At 34.6% G+C, this 14,708-nt stretch overlaps 2 protein-coding genes across 3 annotated transcripts; both read right to left on the bottom strand.

The window, feature by feature from the left end:
- Positions 1–1,162: 1,162 nt before the first annotated feature.
- LOC141667465 (transcription termination factor MTERF2, chloroplastic) lies at positions 1,163–4,543 on the bottom strand. Of its 2 annotated transcripts, none has more exons than XM_074473970.1 (6): positions 3,834–4,543; positions 3,151–3,559; positions 2,657–2,872; positions 2,243–2,350; positions 1,851–2,125; positions 1,163–1,663 (listed from the first exon to the last, which is right to left on the bottom strand). In XM_074473970.1, the coding sequence occupies exons 1-6, from the start codon at positions 4,490–4,492 to the stop codon at positions 1,366–1,368; spliced, it is 1,965 nt and encodes a 654-aa protein (XP_074330071.1). In that variant the 5' UTR covers positions 4,493–4,543; the 3' UTR covers positions 1,163–1,365. The 2 variants fall into 2 exon arrangements, with proteins under 2 accessions (XP_074330071.1, XP_074330072.1); XM_074473971.1 differs by having other exon boundaries at positions 1,576–1,714.
- Positions 4,544–5,495: 952 nt separating this feature from the next.
- Positions 5,496–14,358, bottom strand: LOC141667384 (putative LRR receptor-like serine/threonine-protein kinase At2g16250). Its single transcript, XM_074473847.1, has 5 exons — positions 14,133–14,358; positions 12,010–14,025; positions 8,054–8,182; positions 7,110–7,132; positions 5,496–6,533 (listed from the first exon to the last, which is right to left on the bottom strand). Exons 2-5 carry the CDS (start codon positions 13,956–13,958, stop codon positions 5,914–5,916), a joined length of 2,721 nt encoding a protein of 906 aa, XP_074329948.1. The 5' UTR covers positions 13,959–14,025; positions 14,133–14,358; the 3' UTR covers positions 5,496–5,913.
- Positions 14,359–14,708: the final 350 nt, after the last annotated feature.

Here is a 14,708-nt window from a genome sequence, read left to right as displayed (position 1 = left end):
TTGTAGTGTACTCCTATTAAATAAAAATATTAAAATATTATTTAAAGATTGGATATAAAGACTTTTATTGGAGGTGAATGTATATTATATTGTTAAGAGTCAATATTTTAATATATTTGAAGAGTGATTTAAGAGACACTTGAAGATGCTTTTACACAATACTGACATTGGCCATTTCATATATATAAAAGATAATAATTATGTTCACTTATTAGTTCCCACGTACCATGTGCTCGTTTGAGAAATTTTAAAATAAGTAACTTATAACTTAAAATTAATAAGTGGTTTAAAAGTGATAAGTAAATGAATACTTATACGTTATATAATTGTTTGATTAATTTTATTTATAAGTCCGAATTTTTTTAACTTAAATGAACTAAAATAAATAATTTTTAAATATAATTATCTTAATTCATGACTTTTAAATTAATTTAACATTTAAAAACATATACTTAAAAACTAAAATTAATAAAAAAGTGAAAAATCAAAATAACTTGAGAAAAAGTACGTCGTTACTAACATTTAACTTATCAGCTTATAAGTTATAAGTTATAAATTTATAAATTGGGTCAAAAAACAGTTCAAGATAAATACCTGCGGGCTTATAAGTTATGTGTAACTTATATGTCCGCACACAAAATGGCCCAATATATCCATCAGTACCTGCATTGTAGCTAGTATTCTCCAGGGGGTGGCAATGACCGACATAACCCACAATCCGATGTAATTAATCACAATTATTTACCTAAAATTTGGAAATGAAACAATATCTTTTATTAAAATTTTGCTTTCAAACTTGTATGTTTTATCAATAAAAAATTTCATTATGTTTTATTGTTGTGAACAAACATAAAATTTACATTATTGTCGAATAAAAAAATATTCACTTCAACGATTCACCTTGTTTGTTACAGAATTAATTCAAATTTGGGCAAAATTACTAAGGTTATGAAATATCAAACATGACACAAGCCTGATCCCAAACCGATTTGATTCGCGACATGATTGTTTGAGACAAAACTTAAAGTGACAAAAAAAATGACCTGATCAGTCCTAGAGATAAAATAGGTGCCTTGAAATGTTCTTCTACCTCTATAAAAGTTGGTAGACATTTAAGTTTACAAAGTCTGTGGAATGGAAATGCTAGAAAATTAGACTCGACTGAGAAACAAAAAGCAAGACCCACCTAAACCATTTTTTATAGGAGGATACTGGCATTCCGGATTTGATCTATTATAAATGTATCCATTACATGTGCATCTAGAGGTCTGAACTTGATTTCAAGATATAAAACTACACTGAATATATACAGATATACCCTCTCTCTAAATTACATGTTAGATGACTTGCAGAATTATGTTCTAACTACATTGTCTGCGCATCAGTCTCAGAATCAGAGGAAAGATAAACATCGTCACATGCATCAACTGAAATATTATCCCTGTAACCTTCAACTTGGGATGCTGAATCAACTTGGGATGCTGATTCTGCAGCATTAGTTATTCCAAGCTCAAATTTCCGGCGCTTTTCAACTGCTGCCTGAACCCTTTTATCAAATTCTGTGTCTGGCTCCAGCATGTACCGAAGCTTAAAATTTAGACGATTTTCTACCATAATCTTGTGCCTAGGGATTATTCGGCCTTCAAGTGAATAGCTGAAAAACCTGGTTATGTGAATATTATTGTCAGTATCAGCTGTTTATGTAGGCATGTACCTGTATTTTAATTTAGTTAGCAACACTTGAGGTGCTTCAGAATATTTTAAATTTGGGATAATTTTGTATACATGATACTGTGATATTTTATAAAGTAAAGAGTCCAAAAGGAAAATCAGAATTTGATGGTAGGTACCTAGGAAATTCGATTAGATCTTTTAAAGGGCGGACCATTGTTCTTCGCAAGTATTGGTACTTGGGACGAAGGACATCTGTGTTGTAACGGAGTAGCATGGGGAAATCGGCTATCATCTCACCCAATACGTTAACTCTAATTCCAAGAGACAGGAAGTATTTCACATTAGGATCCAGCTTCTTTGAAATGCTACATCCCAAAAGCTCAGGCCCTAAAGCAATCACCTTTCCAATGTCTTTTTGGGTTACTCCAGCTTTTGTCAATAAGAATATCACCTGTTGAAGCTCTTCCTTTTTTAGATAATATAAAAAGTGAAACGGGGAACAAACTAGAAGTAAACCGTAAACGACAAACAGAACAATAAGCGTGACGGAACAAAAAGAGTTACGAACCACTGGACGAATTTTCTTGTATAGGCTATAGGTTAGTAAATGAGGGAACTTGACAAGTACATTGCCAATGGCATCAGCTTGAACTCCTATATCCCTCAAAAATTGTACCTGTACAGAGAAAAGATGCATTGCATCAGTTTCATCCCTATAAAGCTTACAAGTGAAAAACTGAACATATTACAGTTCTTCCTTTGGCTTATCCTCCTGGAATATAAATCTACAAAATAGAGTGAGCAAAAGTAAAACTGAAAGAAATCACTTTTTTAAACATTAACAAATTTTAGAATGACATAAAATCATCCCATTTAATTAGCCTAAAAATTAAAGGAAGTTCGAAGAAAATTAGAAAAGAAAAAGAGATAATGCTACATTTAGCATATATTCTTATTTTTTACATTTAAGTTAACAACATACCTTTGGGACAATGTTGCTTTCCAAGTCAGTGCAGAAAAGTATTGGTTTTGTTGTAAGAATTCTTTTCATGCCATCTCGTGAAACCCCATGGTAATATAGGTACTTCACCAGAGGCTTCCATCTTTCTTCAATGCTACAACCCATCAAATGTGGCTTAAATGCAAGTAATCTGCCAACTTCTTCACTACTGAGACCAAACTCCTTCAAGTAAGCAACCTGAAAGATAAAAGTTGGGTAACATCCGCATCATTCCAGGGTCAAACTCAAGCATAAGTTGCTGTATTATCACTTAGCAGCAATGACAAGAATTGGGTGACTTTTGCATCATTTACATGGTCACGAATTAGATGCTGTATTATCACGTGGCAGCAATGTGCACAACCAGGAAACTAAATTTATCTTGAAAAGAGTGCCAAGGAATTGCCACTGGTATTTGATAGTATTTAGGAGCAAAAATATAATGCAATAAGGTCGTACTACTATTACTAAGTTACCTTTTGGTTCATCTCCTCGAGAGATAAGTACCCAAGTACTTTGGGAAAGTCGTAAACCATGGTTCCAAAATCATGTTCATTCATTCCCATATCCAAATAGAATTCTGACCTAATCTTCACTTCTTCCATGCTCATACACAGCAATTCAGGACACCGACTCATCACATAGCCCATCCAAATTCTCCTAACCCCATTACTCTCTAAGTAGTCAACAATCTCATCCAGTTCTTCTGTGCTTCGCTCCAATATATCTTCTCCTGCTCTCACCATCACAATTCCAATGCTTCTTCCTTTCACATGAATTGTCTTGAGCCACTCAGCAGTTCGTCTAATGGAATAAAGATTTCCTTTTGACTTGCATATGAGTTTCCCAATACTTGGATATGGCAGCTCATTATGTTTCAACCACCTAATATAATTCATTTCACATAATTACAAACAATACCGTGTACTTTTCTTATCTAGACCAAGTAGAAATTAGCTACAACTACAAATATATCCCAAATATCTTTCCTCACTTTTTAATTTTACAGAAAAGGAATGAAGTTTCTTAATATCATACAAAATTTATCGACAAATTCGCATAAATAGGCAAATCCAAAGGAAGGCTACATATATTAAACAATAACAAATCACTATATAACGCAAAAGTACTAAATTTAACTCAATTTTAGTGAATGTACCTAATGAGGGGCACAACACCAGAGCTATCTAAAACATCCTTAACCCGAAAATTAAACGAAGAACCCGAAAACTCAGGCAAACTCTTGAAAGAAGCAGCTTGAATCATAACAAAGTCCACAAAATCAGGAATCCTAGAAGCCAAATTCTTAGCATAAGTAATCCCAAACTTTCCCTTAATCATAGCCTCAACAAAAATCTCCACAATCAAATTCCTCCTAATCTCAAGTGCCTTGATCAACATTTCTTGATCCAGCCCATCCCCATCATCCTCACCATCCTTCAAAACTCTTCGTATCGGCGAAAGAGAAGAAGAAGCATCCACATCCACATTATCATCCACATTGGGATAAATAGAACCAGGGAATTGAGGGGTTCTTTTTCTAGCTAATGAGAATTGAAGGAGCTCTTTTTGGGGCTTTTTTTCTTGATGGGGTGGGTTAAAAGAGGGTTCTTGAAGGGGGTTTAAGTGGTGAATGAGGAGATGGGTTGATCTGGAATTGTGTGTACGGTGGTTTGGGGGTGGAGTTGAGGTGGGGTTGGGGTGGTTGTTGGTGGTGGAAGAGGAGAGACAGAAGAAGAGATGGGTGGGTTTGATGGTGGTGGATGAAGAAGGATAGTAACAATGGAGGTTGTATTGTGGTTGAGATGATAATATCATCCTTCTCTTCAACTCAGATAGACTCAGACAAGAGTGTCTATGCGTGCGACTATAACTAATATTTACACTACATTGGCGCCAGCATTTTATTTTATTATCCCCTCATAAATTTGATAAATAAATAATGAATAAAAGGTAAATAAAATATCAATAAATGATACAAATTATTATTCCTATTTTATATCATGATAATTATTATTTTAATTAATTAATTAATTAAAATACGGGTTTAAATTGATGGGGAAAAAAAACAGGACGAATAGAGTAGATAGATTAGTGAATTTAAACCAATTTAAGCCTTATTTTTGGTTACATTGTTGCAAATTAGTTGTTTGAAAAAAAAACCATCTTATTTTTGTACCAACAATTTTGGATAGAATCACAAGCTAATAATATATTTTAAATAAATGGAAAAACATTACTCACATACTCAAGCTAATAATATATTTTAAATAAATAGAAAAAGATTACCTACGTACTTAAATTTGAGCACGAAAATTAAGAAAAATTATGAATTAGTAGTAAAAATTAAAAAAAAAGGTGATTAATTGGTGGTGTATAAAATTGATATAGTGAAGTAAAGTAGTGGATATGATTAATTTTTATATTATAATTTTTTTATTATTTTAGAAAACTTTTGAAAGTAAAGAAACGAGGAATGAAGCGAATATTATATAAGTGAGAATAGAATTTAAAGGTGTAGGAGGTAATGGTCCTTTATATAAGTGAAAAATAGTTTCCTTTAATTTAGTCTATTTGAAGAGGCCATGTTGGTTTTTCAGGTGAAATTGATTACATGGTGTTCTTCCGGTTTCTTCTTTACTTGTACACTTCTCTTTATTTTCTTTGATTTTGCATGGTAAGAACAAAACACAATTTGGGCTTTCATTTTTATTTCATCACCAAACTTGGGCTATAAATGTTGAAAATGGCCACGGTAAACTAGACACGGTCAGTTTCAAATTCCAGAACCTGTCGGAGGGTGGACCTTCAAGCAAAAAGATCAGATAAGCGCGAGGCTCAAAATTAAACTTAGCAATTTTGGGTAAGACAGTTCAAATCTGCCCTTTTGTGTAGTTCTTCTCCTCCTAAAGGGTAAAACCAAAACCATTTCAATTTACAATTTTCACAAGAGAACCAGCAAATAATATCAGTTGCGGAAAACTAATCACTATCTTTCATCCCCCCCCCCCCTTGCCCCCTATATCTTGCAGTACCAAGTCTGTGTCCCGGTATCATCTCACACAAACTTGTATACATATTTTACTCTAGTTCTCTGTGCATCTTTCTGAAAATCTGGAGTAAAATATTAGCAAAATTGGACTCTTTTGCAGCCCTCTGGTCTTTCAAGCAAGGCACTCAAATGGGGAGCCTGCTATGTTATTAACAAAGAATCAAGAAGAATCAACCCTCCATTCTAATTATTGCCTCTCCACCCCTTCCTCATTTAATGGTTCTGGGAATATATCCCTCGACTGTTGTCTTCTATTTGAGGATGAATGATCACCACCATTATTCTGACTTCCCTGAGAACCTGAAGTTCCGGAGTGTTTAGAGTGTTTGAAGCTACTTGCGCCTTCCATTTTATTTGATGAAGCTGCTGCTGGAACTGCTGTTGCCGCATCAGATGAGCTACGCCAGCTACCAAAAACAGCAGCATTCCAAGATCCTCTGGACGAAGTAGTTCTCAACCTTGCAGAGCCAGTGCTCTCTTCTCTTACTACCTTTAATGGATTTTCCAATGCTTTAAGGATATACCTCATAAGGGGCCGCCTTGCAGGTTTTGGATTAAGGCAAGACCGGGCAACAATAGCCATAGCCCATACTTCTTCCAATAAATCCTCGTCCACGATCAAAGACGGGTCAATAATATTTGTCACGAGTTCCTTGTCATATATGCTGATGTAGGGCAGTGTACCTTCCAACCACTCCTTCATGGTTCCGTCACTAGATGCACTAATTCCCAACTTTCCAGTTACCAGCTCAAGTAATACTTTCCCAAAGCAGTATACGTCATAGGCACAGGTTGCAGCAGGTGTCCCTGAGAATTTCCACATACGAAGTGTTTAGACAAGTGTTTCAAATAGTTAGATTCTTGCTCTTCTAAAAATTAACTCGGGATACCTATACTGGAACAATATATAACAACCCATTTGGGACAAGAAATTTGGAACAGATCATTGTGTAATATAAAGGAACACTCTAATCTAAGTATCACCAACCACTCAGTACTTTTGGGAAGGAAGAAAGTATGTAATGCAATATCTAATTTTTAATACTGGACTTTTCTTGTGGAAGTAGCATTAGCTTACAGTAAGATCATTGAGCTTTATGTTTACTAAGAATGATCAGTATTTCATGTTCAGTAGAAATCACTTGGTTGTTGGTTATAGTAATGCCTCTAGGGGAGAAGACTCTACAAAACAAGAAATTCTTGGTACTGAGGAGGTTCCTCGGTATGACGAATTGTATTCGCAAAACACTGTTATATATTTGTTCACTTTTAGAAATGATATGGACACATAGGGACCTTGCCATATGCTCAGCAGCTAATATATATGGGTGAATTTATAGTATTATAGAATACATGACAAATGATTAATAAAACTTAACATACCTGAAGCACCTTGTTCTGATGACCTGCACATAACCAAGAGAAGATTTTTTAATACAATATATAATCCCGAAATATAACCAGGAAAATAAACCAGATAGAACAAGAGCAAGAATTCAAAAGCATTAACCAAGAAATCATTATTTATGAACGAGGTAACATGAAAGTCATGTCCTTTATTAGGAAAAAAAATTGTCATGTGCACACCAACTTCAAGTTCCAATCGAAGGGTAATCGGATGTTCTACAGTATTACTAAACAATAAAATATCACTGCTTTGGATCAGTTAAGCTTTTGAATGGTTACAGGGAAAATGATATTTATAGTAAAAAAGTACATAACGACTTTAGGCATCACTTCCATAAAATATGAGTTTAAATGTATAAATGACAATATCATTCTTTTTCAGGATGGAAATAACAGGGTAGCACCTTTCCCTTGTATCTAAGGATTGCAGAAAATAGGGATGAAAAGGTTTCAGTTAGAAATGTGAATTGGCTTAAATCGAAGTACTCTCTTCTTCAAATTTTTTGGACCAGACTACTATGTCAAGGCATATCAAAACGATGGAATTTTGGCATATAGAATATATGATGCGGAACAAGAAACTAGAATATTAGTTTGCATTTATTTCATATTATTAGTTAAAAATAGATTCAATTGTAATTTATTTTAAAGTTATATAGATATAATAGTAGGAATATTCTAGATTGTGGAAGAGAATTAAAAAAAGGATTTCTTTTCCTTATTAGGTAGATTTTCATTTTCAATAATATTCTATTTCTTGTTCCGTGTCAATATATTACCAACTAAAATGCATAACACAATTTCAAGTTGTAAAACATTACCAAAGAAAAGACTAGTGGCATAACCATTTCAATAGGCGTGACAAGGCTTCAGTGCTAATAGAAAATAATATGACAAGTACAGAATCTATATATACTTACTGTGGAAGCCTCAGCAACCTGGTTATTCTGCTTTGACTAGTTTCCCCTTCTTGAGCACAGATCTCACTCAGGCTTCCCAAGCGAACTTCAAACTTATCATCAAGAAGAATGCTACTCGCTTGAACATCTCTTCAATAACCAAAAACAAGAGTGTTACAATATTCAGCAACTCAGATAGTTATACTATCAAACATAACATCCTGACAACATATTGATTTTATGCACAGATAATAACATTAAAAACTAAGGGGAAGGGATATGCCTGTCACTTCTTCCTTCCCGCTTACCTCAAATGTGGAATAATAATTAAACAAAAATAATTTGGGGATAACGCGCAACTGGCTAATTCATTTATATTAATTGCTTTGACTGTCAAAAGGAGAGCGTACTGATGGAGTCCAGCATAAAAGGGGTCATCTTCAGAATTTGTCAATAATGAATAAGCTCATAAAGAAGCACAAGGACACGTGTAGCTGACTCATTAAATGGTAGACGATAATATGATAAAAGCAATATAAAGGCTCAAAGATCTAACCAAAATAAACTTTTTGTTAGGAGGCGCGACCGGATATTAAATTCCATGTTTGTTATTTCCTTCAACGGCAAGTCGCCAACACAAGAGACCTTAGATTAATCAGGTAGAGTTCTAAACATTTATCACACTTTACATTTTTTTTAAGAAAATAAAGATTTATTTGTCTACTTGTGCAAAAGTTGTCTTATGTATCAAAAAAACCTGAACTAGATCCCCTGTTGTATCAAAAAAGATACCCATAGAACTAAAACCACGAAAAGTTTAATTCCATAAAGATAGAAAAGTAATTTCTTTATGTGTTAGCATAAATCATACTCCTATTCTTTACGATATTCTAGCATTATCGCATTTAATTGTTTCCATACCTCAGCATACAGTACGATAATGACATATGTGTATTTAGTTACTATGATATATATAACAACCCTAGACTACGTTGAATGTAAGTAATATCCAAATGTAGGCCCTAATAATATTTTTGTTGTAACCACAGTTCCTAAAGTCGAAGATGCAAGACAAAAAAGCATTACTAACCCAGCCCAACACTGTGACATGGGAAACTGGTATCTTCGAGATCTAGTAGTCAGTACTCAAGTAAACTACTTCCCTTTTCAAATTAACATGTTCTGAACTGGTATCTGTCCTGACTAGTGATTTTTAAAAAACATAAAATATAACAAAACAGAATCAACAAGTTCATACAATTTTCTTGTAATTTTTTGTGCACGAGAACCATTTGATCAAAACATAGTAAGACCTATAAAGGATTTCCGAATGTAAATTTCCTATAATAAAATAGATAATTACAAATTCCGCAACATCCCAGGACTTCCATAGAGGGTCCGAATTAATTTTAGTAAAAAATGCATAGTTACAAATTCAATAGAAACAATAAAGAGAACATTCGTGGTAGTAAATATCTCTCATTCCAAAGTTTTAAAGGCATTCTCCAAAGTTTGTTTTAAGTTTACTGCAGATTCCTGACCACAATCTTTAACAATTTCCTCAAAATTAAAAAATTGTCCATGGGAGTGAAAAAAATAGTGGCAAAAGTGAGGCCAGTGATAAGTGCCTCGAAGTATAGGTCAAAGATATAGTTCACACCCCTCAGAACTAGTAAGTGCCACAGATTCACCCACGAGTATCTACAACATGCTTACTCAGTTTGAATCAGAGTTTATTAAGGCGTAAAGTGCAACGCGCAATGCAAAGCGCGCTACTTATAAAAAATATGTGTTCATTATTAGTATATTCGACAACAATATTAAATTTTAAACAGAGTACAAAAATGGCATATCGTATTTAGTAAATAAATTAAAAACCGCATCTAATAGATAAACCAAACATGTTATATTGCAAAGAGTGGATAAGATATAACACGACATTGAACTTACTAGAGTTGCTTAAAACATACTACCTAAGACTTTTAAGCAACAGAGTAAACAGAGTAGAACCGAAGGGGAGAAGCGTGAATCTTAGAAAATCAGAACAGGAAGAGAGATTAGTTGTGAATAACTTGTAATTTAGGGAGAATGTGAACTTGATTGAGACATGATTATTCATAACTTGATTCTAGAATAACCTAAAATTTGCCTTCAAGAAGAACTTGATCCAAGGTGTCGCACTTAAAGAATTTCCCAATTTCGGATTTTGTTGATTAGAAAAAGCAAATAATAAACTTCTTTGGTCCATAGGACCCAATATAAACTTATTAGGGTTTTGCTAATAACCTTACTTTATTGAATGAAACTGACAGCTTGCATTTAATGACGTCAAAATTAGTCACTTCTTAAAGCGCGCTTCAAGTGCTCTGCATTTTTTGCACTTTAGGAAAGGCGGGGCTTTAAAGAAGAATGATCGAAGTGAATATCTTCTTCTAAGTGTGTTAACCGCACTAGATAACTATGGTCTGAATAGTTGCTCTTGGTAAATATAGGGGTGCACTTGTCACAGGGGCCGTAGCTGACAGTTTAGAAATAAGATGCAAGCTATTTTCAAGCTAAAGGGAGAACCTTAAAAAAAACTTAATTATGTAAAACCATATGGGTGTGATGCTATGCAATGGAATTGTCTAAGAAAAAAGTAGGGCAAGTTTAAATGTTAACTACATCTAGCAAAAAAAAGTGTAAACTACCCTCCGAAAATCAAAAACAAAATTATATATCTAACATATGATCAAAAATTTAAATAATGATAGAAATTAATTAGGAAGGTTACTGATACAGCCACTTGCCAAAGTGTATCAGGTTTGGGATTTTATATTTAGACAGTCAAAAATACATGGCATATAACTTTTGCAATTAAAAACTTGAAACGTCTTTTAAAATGCAAACCAGTTCCGATATCATCCAAAATAGGTTTATCTAACTAATGTTGTCACAGAATTGACCAAAGGCATATTTTGAAAAGAAGTAAAAAGGATGAAAGGAAAAAAGGTATTATAGTATCAAGATATCTAGCTATAAGGAGGGATCAAAAGTGTTCATATTTTTAATACTCTTTGAGTAATTAACTTCCCTATAAAGGAACAACAACAAACTTGTGCATCAACAATGTCATGTAGTTCTCATTGAGTTTTATTCAATTTGGAATTTCCATAATACTCGATGAGCCAACACTAATTTCTCTACTGTCTCGTTCAGTATTATGGTTCAGTATTATTAATCTTTGACTTGCATTTTATATTATTTCCTTTGCAAGATTAGCTCCAGATAGGACAACAATAATGAACTATCTACAACATCAAAGCTTGACACTGTAATATATCACATTACTATATACTTTACTGTAACCATTCTATTTTATATCATTCAATACAAGAGACTGTTTAATGCTTATAAATTGTGACAGAAAATGGCGCTATAAATAAAGAGCAAAAGTTTAACGTGATAGGCATATACCTATCCAGCATCATCAGAATTCAAATAATATAGATCTAAGAGACTATTACAGTAGTGGCAAACAGTTATAAATACCAGAAAGTACATACAGTATTCTGATTTCTGAATAATTTAACCTTAATGTTTTGCATTTTAGGCGATACTAATATAGAGATTAGCCTGCATTAACTTCATAGCCCACAAATCATGCCTGAGGTCGACCACATCTTTATACATGCCAACCAAAGTAATTCCACAGTTCTTCTTCACTACTTACCCGTAATATTGGAATTCTTAATACATTTTCAAGCAACATTGTACACTTGGCAGTTATGATAAGATGAAGATTTAAAGCAGATGATACATAAAGCAATGATTTTGGGGCAACCTTTGCATTTACGATATATACAATTGTCTACTTGCAAAATTTAAGGATAATCGATGGATGTAGCCAAACAACTGGCTTTTTAGAAGTTCACAAGTTAAGGAAATGTAAATAATTAGAGAAAATAGCTGAGCAAATTTAAAAAGTCTTCAAATACCTGTGAACAAGGGGAGGGGTGCATTCATGGTGCAGATAAGAAAGAGCTTCCGCAGCTCCTGTAGCAATTTTCAATCTTGTTATCCAGTCCAATGATTGTAAAGTGTCATCTTCTGATCGGGTTTTCCTGTACAAAGAACTTGATAAATCGCCATTTGGCATATACTTGTAAATTAGATACTTCTCATTCTCGTTGTCTAAGCAGTGTCCCAGGAGAGGGACCAGTCTGGTATGAGAAACCTTACTGAAAACATCCAACTCTTGCATGAAAGCTTCCTTCTTGACAGTGTTTAGATCAATTTTTTTAATAACTACTGGGATCCCACCTTCCAGTATACCACGGAAAAGATCACCAGAATGACCATGTTTGATGAGATCTGCATCACTAAAGTTGCTGGTAGCCTGGAGAATCTGTTGATATGTAAATCCTTCTCCTAAACTTGTAAAATTCAAAGAAGCTCCGGGAGGAGGCATACTTGCACCTGCTGGCACAGGCTCCACAACGGTGCCTCTTTGGCTGTTTGCGTTCCCCTTGCGAGTGCATACAATCAGTAGAACTAACATAATTATCAGAAGTGCAATAATTCCCACACCACCAATAACTGCAGCCAATATGATTAACTTCCGGTGGCTCTTTTTGCGAGGTTTACTTGTAGGGGGTTGGGTAGAATTCGGCAAGCCAAAATTATCAAATGTCAGTCCCCTCTCGCCATAAAATGATGCACACGGTGCTACAGCCCTCTGACTCGACTGATCTCGAAGGCAATTTCTAGCAAGTGATGTGTTACTGCCAGCATAATCTGGAACGTTACCCTGGAAATAATTGTCAGACAAGTCTATAAAACTGAATCTCATGACAACAGTTGTGAGGCCTCCATATAACATATTTCGTGAGAGGTTGAATATGGCAGCATTAGCACTAGGAACTGAACTGACATTGGGAAGAGTACCAGTGAAGTTATTGCCAGAGACATCCAGAAATAGTAAAGACGGCATAGTCCACAATATACCAGGAATCTCACCAATGAAATTATTGTGACTCAAGACTAAAGACTGCAACTGCGTCAATGGAGCAAACAAGTTACTTTGCAAGGAACCACTAAGCAGATTTTTTCCAAATACCATTTTCTGCAAATTCCTTAAACCTCTGAAATCGGGTGCCACTGACCCAGAAAAAGAATTGGTGCTAAGATCAAGGACAACTAAACTAGAAAGATCACCGAGTTGGGAGGGAACCGAAGAAGAAAGACTGTTACTAGAAAGATTCAAGCTTTCCAACTTAGAAAGAGCACCAATAGCTGGAGGAATCGTCCCCGACAGATAATTCACGGACATGTCAAGCAAAGTAAGATTCCCAAGAAAGCCAAAAGACGGAGGAATAACACCAGTAAGTCCATTTCGTGAAAGATCAAGAACTGAAAGCCTCAACAATTGTCCCAAACTATCCGGAACACTCCCAGTAACATTATTATCCGATAAATACAACTCAGAAAGACTAGTCATATTCCCAAAACTAGTAGGAATAGCACCAACAACAGAACAACCCCTAAGATCAAGAATTTGCAGACCCCTTAACCTCTGTCCAAACCAGTCAGGAATCGACCCCGGAAGGGAAAACCTAGAAGCATTAAACGACACCAAAGAACCAAACAACGGAAGAGCACCAACAGAAAATTGAGGATTCCTACTACCAAGTCGAGTCCTCCTAAACCCGGAAATATTAATTCCAACAACACTCCCATTCCGACATTGAATCCCAACCCAAAGTGAACAAGGGTCAGCCTTTATAGGCCATTCTTTAGTCCTTAACCCTAAAGAAGATCTCAACTGTAACAAAGCCACTCTCTCAATTCTTGAACCCAATGGCACAATTTGTGGTTGTTGAAATGCAGGATTAATTAGTACACACAAAATAAATAACCCCACAAAAAATCTTGTTAAATCATCCATCTTTATACAAAAATTAAAATAATCAAGAATGCAAAATCACTAATCTTTGAATCTTGTCCATCCAATTCTGTAAACAAAAATTAGGGTTTTAATAAAAAACACATTACATAAACAAACCAAACTAAACTTAACTAAACATACATGAAGCAATGCTTGTAAGAAAAAAGGACATACCTGAAAAACAAGAAAAGGGTACAGTTGTTTGTGTCTGTTGTGAACTGGGTTGGCTCTCTCTTTTTAGTTGACTGAAGAGAGAGAAAGATAGTGAGAGGCTACATACACATGGTCAAAGCTTTTCATTTAATTTTTTAGAGAGAGAGAGAAACAAAGTGGGTGGTGATGTGAGTGTGTAATATAGTTGGGTTTAAGTTTTTACTCAACAAACAGACAATCTCTCCTCTCTCCTCTCTCCTCTCTCTCCCAATCTCTCTCCAATCTGTAATAATAAAGAGATTTTATTTATAATCTCTATGAAAAGGAGGGTGAGAAAAAAAAAAGGCAAGCAGTAAAAAATGAAAAAGGAAAGCAGTAAAAAGTGAAAGAGAGATTTTAAGGAATTACTGACAATATATACGAGCGGGAGGCAATATTAGTGATTGTTGCCGTAACTTTAGCCGGAGATGTTTTAAATATCTGGCCGATTTAAAACTTTACTGCCCCTGGGCCTACTTACTTGGATTTGTATTTTTGGGATTGTTTTCATTTTTCTTTCTTTGCTAAATCTTGATAAATAGTACGGGTTTCATTTTG

The sequence above is a fragment of the Apium graveolens genome, chromosome 6 (assembly GCF_009905375.1).
Source record: "Apium graveolens cultivar Ventura chromosome 6, ASM990537v1, whole genome shotgun sequence".
NCBI lineage: Eukaryota > Viridiplantae > Streptophyta > Magnoliopsida > Apiales > Apiaceae > Apium > Apium graveolens.
This window is presented reverse-complemented; position numbering and strand designations above follow the sequence as displayed.

Excerpts from the sequence above, each read along its gene's own strand:
- LOC141667465 (XM_074473970.1), bottom strand. The coding sequence starts at position 4,492 with ATGATATTATCATCTCAACCACAATACAACCTCCATTGTTACTATCCT. Across the intron at positions 3,560-3,833 it reads GGTGTTGTGCCCCTCATTAG|GTGGTTGAAACATAATGAGC; the intron begins GTACATTCACTA and ends GAATTATATTAG. Across the intron at positions 1,664-1,850 it reads GATCTAATCGAATTTCCTAG|GTTTTTCAGCTATTCACTTG; the intron begins GTACCTACCATC and ends TCACATAACCAG.
- LOC141667384 (XM_074473847.1), bottom strand. The coding sequence starts at position 13,958 with ATGGATGATTTAACAAGATTTTTTGTGGGGTTATTTATTTTGTGTGTA. Across the intron at positions 7,133-8,053 it reads AGGTTGCTGAGGCTTCCACA|GTCATCAGAACAAGGTGCTT; the intron begins GTAAGTATATAT and ends GGTTATGTGCAG. Across the intron at positions 6,534-7,109 it reads ATCAGAACAAGGTGCTTCAG|GGACACCTGCTGCAACCTGT; the intron begins GTATGTTAAGTT and ends GGAAATTCTCAG.